General features: G+C 49.4%; 1 protein-coding gene across 1 annotated transcript in view; it reads right to left on the bottom strand.

Moving 5' to 3' along the window:
• Positions 1-12,329, bottom strand: part of LOC120846971 — an 83,085-nt gene extending 70,756 nt beyond the window's left edge. Inside the window, exon 1 of the mRNA XM_040218884.1 lies at positions 11,710-12,329. Coding sequence (XP_040074818.1) covers positions 11,710-12,329 — 620 coding nt within the window. The remainder of the gene's footprint in view (positions 1-11,709) is intronic.
• Between the last annotated feature and the right edge of the window lie 600 nt (positions 12,330-12,929).

Below are 12,929 nucleotides of genomic sequence, written 5' to 3'. Positions count from 1 at the left end.
AGGAAGGCCGTCTGGCTATGTTGCGTCAAGCCAGGGGCGCTACAGTCGACGCGCGGGTGTAAAAAAGCAAAACATAAAGATAAATCGTGTGCGCGTTAGAGGAGGAGGGATAAGATGTCAGGGGCTACCATTTTTATTCAGGGGCGTTAGCTTGGTCGTGGTTCATAGTAGCGATCTCCGCATAGCAGCGCTTTAAATTTTGCGTTTGTTGCTCAGGCAACAGCTCCCAAGGTTGGCTGACGTGCCTTATCAAATGTACAACCGCCGGGTAGAGGCACTGGGAAGAATGCAAGACGTCAAAACGAGGTTATCATTTTTTAAGTTGTAAAAATCTTGTTAAGGGGTCTGCCGTCTTAATACACAGAGCGTAGGTACTCGCCATTGTGACCTTTGACCTGCTTTTACATTCCCATTGACATTCTTCAAAAACAAATAAAAAGAAATGCTGCATGAAATCAGTCTTTGAATGTTTCTGCTGTCTCAAAGCTAAATATGCTACGTGCGTCTACATCTAAGCATCATATCCCTTGAAATATGTTATGCGTACGATTTTATTCTAAAACATCCCAAAAAATTGTTTAATAGGGTAATGCATATGTACATTGAAGGCAGTTGCTGCACAATTATATTCTGAAGACGAATACAAGCAGTGTAAAGGCACTGCAGAAAGCTACCTGTGTGAGGTGCCCTCTAGAAAAGCAGCAATAAAAAAATTGTGCGCGCTTGACGGTGACCGTGAAATAGCCAGCATCAGGGCCGTCACTGGTACTGACCCCAAGATACCCGAGACCAGTGGCTATCATAAATAAAATAGCGCAAAACAACAAGGAAGGTAGGACGATGTAGAGAGGAAGGGCGCTAAACTGACACCTTACATTTAATACATTTTATAAAGAAGGAGAAGAAAGAGGTTAGTGATGTTATCGCTTAAAAGAAAGAAAAGTGCAGACTTAAAGTTGTTATACGTAAAAAATATAAAATAAAATGCATGAAAAAGGAGAGTTACTGATGATATTTTTGAGTGGATATGTCAGTGACGATACCATGACTTCAAGAACAGGCCGACGAAGCAGTGGTATAAAGGCCAGCACGAGCAGCAGAGTGCAGCTGAGGCTGAGCTGACAAGAGTGAAAAGGAAGAGGCCACATAGCGATAGAAGCTGCTTCGGCTGGGTTTTGAAGCAAGCTGACATGCTCCAATAAAGCACCCAGAAGATGCGAGTCGCTTTTAGCAGAAGTGATGGCATTCCTAAATAAAATGACTGAACAAGAAGCTCTATTCAATGTATAGCTGTTGTATTTATTAGTAACAGATAAAACGAATTTGCTTAGCAGTAGAGGATTGTGATATTCGTCTTTATCGTAACTTTTCATCATTAGATCTCTTCTGTACTCGCAGCTGGGGCTACTGTCCACTTTGTTTTACCAATGCAAGGCAAATTAGGCATTTGTGCTTAGGCAGTGTGTTTATTTCTCTTTGAGGTATTGCAACAATAGATTATGTTGTACATGCGAATTCTAGCCAGTGCATGTATGACTGCTAGCCTGGTGATACACTAACGCTCATTGGTACGATGCTCATACACATCGAGATGGGCAGGGGCACCACCTGAATAGCAAGATAGTATTGAATTTACTACACATACCATAGTTTGCCGTAGTTTACAAATTGCACATGACTGCTGCATCTGCTTTTGGCTGGGATTGATAATCAATAGGTGAAGCACGGACTGACCACGAGTCGTAACCGAATGCCAACTCGCCACTCATGTTCAATCGATGTGTCGCGGTTGATCAACAAAACAAAAACAACGAACATGTCTTAAAAACCAAACGCAAAAAAACCAAAAAAACTACGTTTATTTGGGAGAGCATAGCCTCCTCTATATTCGCAAAGCGTGTCAGTTCGACGACGGTGCATAGAGTGCCCGGTCGCAGATTTGGAGCGCGAGGATCTCGTGGCAGAGAGCATCAAAGAGCCACTTCTCGGGGAACCTAGACGACATCCCACAGCTTTGGCCGCTGCGAGGACCCGAAACACACTTGTTCGCACGGTAGAAGTGTGTTTCGGCGTCTCGTAGCAGTGGGGCGCCAGTCACGTGGCTCTCCTCTCATCCGTAAAGCCCCTCTATCCTGGGAAACGTGGCGCCATTCATTGTTCTAGAAATGCTCGAGACACGTGCCGCGCGCCACTTCTGGGAAGAACATGGCGTCTGAAATCTTGCTCAGTGCTGTGCTGTGCCGCCATGATGTTCCCAAGGGCTGCACGTTGCACGTGCCTCGTGCATCGACGCACCATGCGCTATTTTAAAACATGAAAGGGCTTTACTCATCCGTTCTCTTCGCTCACACCTTTTTCATTTCGGCGGGCGCTTCTCGTGGCAATCTGCCAGGATTTGTCAGGATATAGGAGGCTATGGCTGGATGTCAGGCATTCGAAAGACACGCCTTACCGCTGTCACTTTCAAAGTGGCTGTGGCACTCCGTTGTGCCGGCTCGCGTGGTCGAATTTTCACGCTGTATAACAATATCTTAGAAAGTCCGTAGCGGGTTCGAACAAAACGGCTTTCAGTTACGGCGCGCTGAGACAATACCAACTAGAAGACAAGGCCTGCGCGTTTCCGCCTCTAAACTTAATCACTAGTAGATCTCCTCAACGTCCTCTAGGTAGCCCGGATGAACACCATCGTCTGCTACATCGTCCGCGACGTCGGCGGCTCCATCGCCCGCTTCAGTAGTCATGTCAGACTTGTGCCCGTTTTTCTCCAAAAAAGTAATTAATTACAATTACAATTCCTTCGCCTAAAAAGTAGTGGATTACCGTTACAAATTACTCCCCGTAAAAAGTAATTGATTAATTACTTTGTTACTTTACTCAATTACTTTTGCGTTACTCCAAAGAAACACGCAAAATACCTACAATATCTACTGCGTGTTTGTGGGGAGAATTTTGGGCCCCATCAATAATAAAACAGATTCAGTACTATATCTACCGATTATTTGAGGATACTAATTTTAGGAGGACGGATCTATAAAGCTGTAAAGGACTGGAACAGCTGTCCGATATAAACGAATCTAGCATTGTTCGCCCGGGACAGAACTGAATCCCATGAACATGCGACGAATGCACATGGGCGGCGGAGGCACATACACCATTCGAAATATGGCATCGGCAAACTTTAGAACACAATTCTCCCGAAGATGAGGTTTTTCTATGGTTGCTGCATATTGCCTAAATAGGGGCTGGTTTAGCCACTAAAGCCAACTGGCTGTGAGACCTACATGCGGTACTTGCCTTTGGGCAGATATCTGAGTCCCGCTTGTTGGAAGATTATTATCCGGCCTTGACCCATTTGGTCTTTTTTCTTGATCATCAAACTAATCAAAACCGAAACTTAGCACGAAATATTAATCCACAATTGTTTAGCTAAGCAGGCTTTTTTCTTTTAGAAATTATTAAAAAAACACGATTGTCAGTGAACAGCAGGCTTCAATGTATCTCACGCGTTTACAGCCGCCTTACGCTGCCTTAACTCCTGTGTTAGTCACTGTTTATTCTCAGAAAACTCGGGCTGTGTTTCCTTTCCCTAAAATGTCCAAGTAAGTTCCCGTAGGCACAATCCGCTGACGAGAACCCCAACATTCTCGTTTCTAGGAATATAGGTTCAACTTCGAAGTCCCAAGCCATTTTGGCTGTGCTCCCTGGCCACCTTATCACCTGCTGTCGGAATTTGCTGTTTGAACTGACAGAAGTGTTATTGCTAGATGTTTTTTCTGTTCCAATGAGCTGCTGCCATCACTTCCCTTATGTTTGTGCCTTACGCATCCGCCAGTGCGAAGCCAAGTGACAGAAGCCACAAAGCTGCTTGGTCCAGCCAGTATTTAGCTTTCACAGCGCTGTCAAAAAAAAAACAGGGTCAAGGTTTTGTTACAATATTTTTTTTTTTGTCTGCGGGGTGGGTGTGTGTAGGCAGAACATCGACAAGCAAAGGACGGTCTCATGTGACAAAAAAAAATGCTAATTGGTTTTTGGGGGACAACACGCCGGGTGTTGGGCGGAAAGGAAGGGGGGGGGGGGGGGGGAGGGCCAGCGGACATGCACCACGGTCACAGTGTCCACGTTCGTACTCTTCACGACCCCCCGCGACGGTTTTATGGGCCATTAGTTTTCTGCTCTTTTGTGCGCTCGAAGCAGCTTGTTCGTTTTCAAATCGAAGCTTGTTGCCTTCATGTAGACAGTCGAATCCTCCCAGTCTGGCTGACCGTACGAACGAGTAGTCCAGAAACGGGCTCTGGCTGGGCTGTCGCGGTTTCCGTGAATTCCTTTCAATCGCCAGCACTCTCTTCGCGAGCGAACCCCCGTCTTGTGTTACCAAGCTGAAAGCGCTAAGGCCGTTGCATCTCCCTTCTTCCACCTTTGACGGGGCGGAAGAATTGTAACGAGTAATTTCAGTAACACTTTACTGAAAAAGTAATGAAATTATATTAAAAATCACATTTTCAAGAAAGTAACGAATTAATTACAAAATTACTAGAGAAGTAAATAATCACAAGTAATTCCATTACTTGCAACGGATCACCTCCCAGTCTGGGTCATGTACGGTGCGAAACATAGGGGATTCGTCACGTCCTCTTGAGTAGCATCATCTGGAGTGTCATCGAGGCTATGACTGATTGATTGAAAAATTATTATGTGAACCCAACGAGCTTGAGTATTACCTTAGAGCGCTAAACCGAAACCCACGGCCTGCAGCCGAAATGGCACCCCCCCCCCCCCCCGGTGGCCGCCATCTTGCCTGTTTGCCACATTAGGGATCACGTGACGTTAAGATGCCTGCGCCCAGAGGTGGGCCAGATTAAGCCAGATCACATTGGCCAAATAACGGTCAGCAGACGGGATATCTGGGGTTGTGTTCCAATCTTACTGAAATGGATGCGAGTTATTCCAGCTGATGAAGTCATGTGACTGACAGATACAGCGATGCTGAACGCGGGTAGGTTTTCGAACGCAACGGGTGCAAGACCTTTACCCGAGAGTGAGATAGAGTACATTTTGGAACACGGCCGCACGGCCGCCTGGATGGGGACGGAGCCGACCGAGCGACCGAGCCGAGCGAGCAAGTGCGAGCTGGCCGAGCGCGGCTGGCGCGGCGACGGCGATGCGACTCGGATTTCACTTTCACCGCGATGATCGTGCTGTGGGAGAATGGTAAATCTCCATGTGCGCCATGTTTGGCTAGGCAGACGATGAACAAATGGGACCGGGTATGGGCACCGCTCCAAGAGAATCGATCGTATGTGTCAAACATCGCGTGGATATCTCGCATGAAAGTTTTGCATCCTCCCTGCACTCGACCAGCGGAATGTTCATGGCGCAGGGCATATAGAGTATCTGCAAGTGAAAGCCGAGAAGGAATGCGCAAGAGCTCTCACGGATTCCTTCTCGGATAGGATCCACGCGTCGGTGCCCATACCGGCCAGATCTTGTGCGATATTTGCATACTCGCTCCTATTTGTTCACCGTCTGCCTAGGGCAGACATGGAAATTTACCATTCCCCCACACCACGATCATCGCGGTTCAATTCTCGCACCTCCGTCGCCGCGCTGGCCGCGCCGGCCGCGCCAGCCGCGCTCGGCCAGCTCGCACGTGCTCGCTACGTTCGGTCCACATCCAGGCTGCCGTGTTCCAAAATTTACTCTATCTCACTCTCGGGTCTTTTACCCGTTGCGTTCGAAAACCTACCCGCGTCCAGCATTTTTGTGTCTGTCTTGTCACGTGACTTGATCCGCCAGAATAACTGGGATCCATTCGAGGAAGATTGGAACGCAGCCCCAGAATGCCCACCTTCTGACCGGGATCAGGCCATTCTGATCTGGCCCACCTCTGGGCGCAGCCATCTTAACGTCACGTGATCACTAATGTGGCAAACAGGCAAGATGGCGGTAACCGGGGGGGGGGGGGGGGGGGTGCCGTTTTTGGCCGCTGGTTTACCGCTCTGCGTTTACTCAAGCTCGTTGTGTGAACCATACCCTGGCCTATTGGGCCTCATGTGGCATGGGGGTGGAGGTCATGCCCAGAAGGAGCTTACATTAGTACGCTGCTGAGACCGGCAATCTTGATAGTGTCGCACGAGCTCGCATTACTATACTCTGTTTCATACTTTTTGTGCAACGCACGTGGTGCAACGCTGTCAAAGCTACCGGTGCGAGCAGGGGGCTTGATCTCGTTGATCATTTGCACGAGTTCCCGCGCCAACAAAATAATTTATAGATGAAGCCACGCACTCGCGCCAGTAGCTTCGACAGGGTTGCACGCTAGGTATAAAACGGAGTATAGGCTGCTCGATGGTTTCGCCTGCACGATGCAAATGAACTGTGGAAGCGCGCTATATGCCCGTGCTCAGCAGCCAGGCACACTGCTGTGGTCGCCAGTGCATGGGATGCGGTTGTGACGTAACCCATACTATCGTCAAGCTTCAGCGTGCTTGCCGCTTGGGGCGGGTTCGGGATCTCCTAACCAAACGTCATGCGCAGGCCTTGCGTTCTAGGTGGCATTGGCTGAGGACGCTCGTTGTAGACATAGTACGGATCGGGCATGGAAATGGAATCGAGACCGGAAAGGAAACCGGCGTAAAAATGATCACAATCGTTCTCAGGAGAACGCGCAGAAACCACAACGACGCCACAGTGATAGCGAACTGTGCGAGCGCCGATTTGCTGTCGCTGTGACAATGGTCACACGAAAGTGTAAAGGCACTTGGACCATTATTTATTTATTTCTAGAAATCATCTACACAGGAATTATTCATGCCTGTGTTCTCATTTTTGAAGAATTCACGCCAATTTTTCTATTCTGCTTTGATAAATGCAAAATCTGTTCAATTCCCACGCACTCAAAAAGTGAGGGGTATTTGTTTATAAGGGTTTCTGTATAAGAAAAACACAAAATCTCACCTTTTGATATTACTTTGTTTAAAAATTTGAAATCAGAAACCTTAAGTACTTAGGTCGTCTTTTATAATAGACCCATAAAAGTGCAAAAGTTAATGTCACTTTCAAATTATGTTTACCTACCTATTAGGCAATGCCCTCTTTACCACGTATGATCGAATCCCTGAGCAGTAGAATTTGTTTCAGCGGCCCACCAGTTGCCTCCAGGGCGCGTGCTAAACTCTCCCTCGGGGGAGGGCAGTTTATCATTGCCTAGCATACAACACGGAAACTATCTGAGAGGCTTAGTGTCCAATGTCAGACGCTTGTCACCCTTATTCGACGCCATCCAATAAACTAATTGCGAACGTAAAAGTAAAAAGTAAAAAAAACACATACAGCTGTTTTGCCCTAGGGGTCGATCCCTGACAAATACGAACATTTAGTGACGTTATGTTGAGCCTGTTTGCAAAGATCTTAATATATTTACTGTTGTCACTGACCGAATAAGAACCGCAGGGCGCGCCTTTCGAACACCCGGCTCCCAGCACGCGCTCCATGTCATCCGCTGTTCTCCCGTCTGCACGCGCACGCTCAATTCGCACGAGACCTCGACGCCTTGTGGAAGCTAAAAGCCCGCGCTGGAGGAGGGACAACTGAAGCTCTTCTCTGCACTTCTCACTTTGTCAGTGACTACACCAGAACCACAAAAGTAAGCTGCGCCTAGAGTACCGACACTCCGTTTCCTGATTTGTGGGGGCCGCCATTCTGTTGCCTCGTGCGGAAAGGGCACAGGTTGGCGATAGTTACGACGATTTGAGACTGCGACTTCCCGAGCCTTGGATACGCTGTCCGCAATGAAAATTGATATTTTTTACTTTGTTTTGGGACTTGCTTTTTTACATCTATAGACGACGGATGAGCGTGTCCTGTAATGTCAGATACGCCTCAAATACCTGACAAATATTAAATAAAAAATAAAAGGAGCGCAGTAAAAGACGCTTCATGGAACGATAGTAATTCGCCCCTTCATTTGCTGAATTAAGACATGTGGGTTCAGCTTAGATTATAGCTTCATCTTATTTTATCAAGACATAAACGTTTCACATGCTCCAATCATCGTTTATGACTTCAAGTATCGAATTTTGTAAGACTATTTCCCGGGCTTCTGGTCAAAATGTCGCACAGGGAATATATATTGCGCAAAGCCACTCTTTATCGCGAAGGATGCTTAAATTCTGTAGGGTGCTGGAAGGGTGGGGGAAGGGTGTGGGAAGGGTGCTCAAGTATTCCCGGAAAACACAGTCTGTCCCTCTTTTTCAGCTGAACAGACTAAAAAGTGAGGTTATAGATATGTGGATGCAGGCACTGTGCCTTTGTGGGCCCGAACGGACATTAGACTAGTAGACAGCGGTAGCGCTATGTTGACTAATGAAGCAAAAAAAAAAGGAATTACTTCTTATGTAATGGTGAAATGGGCAATATTGGAAATCGCAGCTTCAAATGGAGCCATTGTAAAGCTCTATTTGTGATAATCCACGCCAGGCACGCTGCCGGAGTCAAGGCCAGGGACAACATTCCCAATCGAGGACATAGACCGAACTCACTGGCCCAGTCAGGCATCGTCTTCCTCGTCTGTTTATTTACCACCGCGGTGGCGCCCTCGTGTGTACACCGCAAGATATCACACCCCTCCCACCCCTAATAATGAAAGTTAGTGGAAACTAAGAGATATAAGAAAAGGTTAGTAAAATCAAATCACTTAAGTGATTACGGAGAGTAGCGCTGCACAGGCCGACGCACCCTGGTGCCCCGACGGGGAGGTGTGGTGATAGTCGTTTGATGAGGAGACGCTGTGCTTTCTGCAGCACTTAGCTGCTGTTGTTCATCAGCTGGAACCTCTGGGCAGGTGAGTTCAGGCTTGTGCAGGAGAGGTCAGGTGCCAGAACAAGCTCTGCCATTTCGGACATGTCAGAAACAGTGCCTGGAATGTCAGCGTCCTTCTCAATGTCAGCAGCTGTTCCAGCCTGTCTACTGTGGTCAACTTGCGGCAACCGGTTCGCCTGCCGGATATGATCATGGTGGCACGTCCACTGTCGCCCGTCAGCCAGCTGGAGGTCCGATAAATATGTTCCCTGGGCTTTGACCACAGCCAACATCCATGCAGAGCCTGGACGAAAGTTCTTGGCGAATACTTGATCACCAGGCTGTGCTTGAATCCGAGGTTTTGTTCTTTTGTCAAATCTGATTTTCTACTGAAGCTGCTTCTGCTGCATCGTGATCCACAGGTCAGTTTGAAGCAGGTCTATCGCAGTCTTCATTTTTTTGCCCCAGCAGTAACTCGGCGGGGCTGGAGCCCGTGACCTCGTGAGGCGTCGATCTGTAAGTGATCAACATGCGCGCAACTTGTGTACGAAGGTCCCCCGGTCCAGCCTTCTGCAACTTCCTTTTTACAGTCTGAACTGCACGCTCTGCAGCGCCATTAGACGCTGGGTGGTACGGCGGTACCAGTATTCGTCTTACTTCATTCTTATTTGAAAATGTGGCGTATGTGTCGCTCACAAACGCTGGACCATTTTCTGACACCAGAATGTCCGGCAAACCCTGGTTTGCAAACATCGCTCGCAGACACGTGATGGTGGCCTCCGCAAACGGAGTTGAAACAGGAAAAACCTCAATTGACTTGGAAAATGTATCAACTGCAATAAAAAAATAAGTGTTGCGGTAAGGCCCTGCGTAGTCGACATGAAGTCTCGACCAGGGTCTGCCTGGGAACGGCCATGGCATGACGGGTATTGGCCGTGATGCTCGCTGCTGCTCCTGACAGGTGGGACACTTGCACAGCCGCAACAATGTCATCGTCTATTTTAGGCCACCACACGTGGCTCCGCGTTACAGCCTTCATCTTGGATATCCCTGGGTGGCTTTCGTGAAGAAGCCTCAGGATGTCGCGTTGGAGAGATGCAGGAACCAACACGCGGTTGCGCCAGAGCACACAGTTGCCTTGTACACTCATTTTCTGTGAACCACGTCTCGTACGGCTTTTCCTCTGGTCTCAAATCCGACTGGCGGCCAGACCACAAGGCCTCTCTCACTCGTGAAACCACTGGGTCCCGGGCGGTGGCCTCAGCGACAGCTGTTGACGACAGCACACGTGGGTACAACCCTGCCAGCATGAAGACTTCAGCAGGGCAGTCCACGGGAAAATCTGTTGTTGGCAGTGGCAGACGACTCAGTCCGTTCGCATGTCTGATATGGCTACCAGGCCGGTAGCTCAGTTTATAGCGGTACCCAGACAACAGCACGGCCCATCGCAGCACCCTTGGAGAGCACGACTCTGGAATAGGCTTGTCCGACGCGAGGAGGCCCTGTAGTGGCTTATGATCTGTGATGGCTGCAAATAGTCGGCCCCCAGGTATTGCCTGAATTTCGTTACTGCGAACACGAGGCTCAACGCTTCTTTGTCCAGCTGGCTGTAGTTTTTTTCCGCAGCTGTAAGGCTTCGAGATGCAAAAGCAATGGGACGCTCCTCCCCCGACGCTTCTCGCTGTGCCAAGACGGCTCCGAGTCCACACGGTGAGGCATCCGTGATCAGCACCGTCGGCCTTGCAGTGTCGAAATGTGCTAAGACTCCAGCGGATGCCAGCAGCTTTTTACTTCTCTGAAATGCTTGCTCTTCAAATGTCCAACACGAGCGGGCTCCTGCCCCGGGCAAGCAGTTCAAAGGATACAACACATCCGACAGATTTGGCATGAACCTTCTATAAAAGTTGATCAAGCCCAAGTAGCTTTGCAGTTCCTTCACATTCCGAGGCACTGGTGCCTGCAGCACGGCTTCTGTCTTGGTTGGATTTGGCTGAAGACCAGCTGAGCTGATGATGTGCCCGAGATACCTTACCTTGGCCGCCATGAACTCGCGTTTGGACAGCTTCAGCCGCAGTCCAGCTTTCTTCTTTCGCTACAAGACCTGGCACACATTTGCCCAATGGTTGCTGTCATTAGTGCCGGTCACGAGTATATCGTCAAAGTATAGTGTGACATGATCAAGGTCGTGTAGGAGGTTCTTCATTGCGCGTTAAAAGAAAGCTGGAGCTGACGACACCCCAAACGGAAGTCTGGTAAATTGATACAAACCCTTCGGGGTGTTAATGGAAACAAACTTTTGCGTGTCTTCGTGCAACTTGACCTGCTGGTATGCATCTTTCAGATCGAGCTTCTTAAACTTGACTCCCCCCGTTAGCCTTGCGAACAGCTCCTCGATGCGAGGGATCGGGTACGACTCGTGCAACGTCACAGGGTTGACTGTTATCTTGAAGTCGCCACACAGGCGAACACGGCCACCCCGCTTCACTACGGGAACGATGGGCGGCGCCCACTCGGACGTCTTCACTGGTCGAATGACGTCCTCGCGCTCCATCCTCTGTAACTCCTCAGTAACTCTGTCTCGTAACGCGAACAGGACGACTCGCGGCTTGAAAAATCTTGGTTTAGCACCCTCCTGTACGTTAATCTGGGCGGCCACGCCATCAAAGGTACCCAGTCCTTCCGAAAATACTTCACGGAACTGACTCACCGCTTCCTCCACGGACGTCACAGCGTTGACGACTTCTGGCTTGACGATTCCTAGTTTGAATTCCCTCATCCAGCTTCTTCCGAAAAGCGTAGGACACGGGCCCTTTACGACGAACAAGGGCAGAACGCGCTCGTTCTCACCCAGCTTCACGGTTGCCTCAAGCTTGCCCGCCACAAGCTTAATGTCGCCAAAAAAAACTTCCTAACTGGACGTCCGATGGCTCCAGCGTCGCCGAAGGAAACAGCTCCGTAAACTTCCTTTCGCTAATGGTTGACACGCTGGCACCGGTATCCAACTCCATGTTCAATGTCACTCCGTTGACGGCAACTTCGACTCTCATTGGCTCTGGACCGGCCGCTTGAAGCGCCCAAAGGTCGTACGCCTCCTGCGTTCCTGATTTGGATTCCGGCGCTGCCAGCTCGTCATCCACGTTGTGGACAGGTCTCGATTCACTCCTGGGTCCCGCCTTTTCCGTTTGACATGCATTGGATCGGCATACCCGTGCCAAACGCCCTCTCTGCTCACACTTGAAACAGACGCTGCCTACGTGATGACATTTGTGTGCCAGATGATTACCCCCACAGCGGAAGCAAGAACCACTTGCCTGCTGTTTGGTGGGCTTAGTTTTGACAACATTCGCAGACTCCCCGGCCTGCACAGGTGTCGCTTGAGCCAGCTGAGAACGTAATGCACGGGAATCTTTCTTGGCAGCCTCCATGGCGATTACAGTGTTCCTCGCGGTCTCAAAGTCCAACTCGGCCGTTTCCAGCAGGCGAGTCTGCATCGCGACGTCGTTGAGTCCGCGCACGAATTGGTCCCGTAGCATGCGCTCCCGAAACGATGCGAACTTGCAGTCTTCGGCAAGCTTCTTCAGCGATGCGATGTAATCGTTTACAGGCTCTTCGTCCCGCCAATGCCGAGAAGAAAACTTGAAGCTGGCCAGCACTTACGATACCCTCGGCGAGTAGTGCTTGTTCAAAGCTTCGAAAATCGCAGCCAATGTTGCATCGGCAGGTTTCGTAGGTGGCGAGCAGGCTCCGCAGCAGTGAATAAGTTTCTGACCCGCAGCACGTCAGAAACACGGCAGTCCTCTTCGTTGCAGCCATGTCGTTCACGGCGAAGTAAGATTCTACCCGTTCGCGATACTCGGTCCAATCCGACATAGCCGAGTCGAACGGTTCCACCTTCCCGATGACAGGCATGGCTGCTGAAGTTGATGCAGAACTAACAGGTGAGACGTGAGCGACCGTTCTTTATCGCTCGTCGCCAGTTGTGATAATCCACGCCAGGCACGCTGCCGGAGTCAAGGTCAGGGACAACATTCCAAATCGAGGACATAGACCGCACTGCCTGGCCCAGTCAGGCATCGTCAAATTTGTAAAAATTCGCGGAAAGGCAGCGAGTTTTGAGATATTTATCCAAAAGA

The sequence above is a fragment of the Ixodes scapularis genome, unplaced genomic scaffold, assembly GCF_016920785.2.
Source record: "Ixodes scapularis isolate PalLabHiFi unplaced genomic scaffold, ASM1692078v2 PGA_scaffold1__304_contigs__length_218370807, whole genome shotgun sequence".
Lineage (NCBI taxonomy): Eukaryota > Metazoa > Arthropoda > Arachnida > Ixodida > Ixodidae > Ixodes > Ixodes scapularis.
The sequence above is the reverse complement of the archived record's forward strand: the minus strand, read 5'-3'. Positions and strand labels throughout refer to the sequence as shown.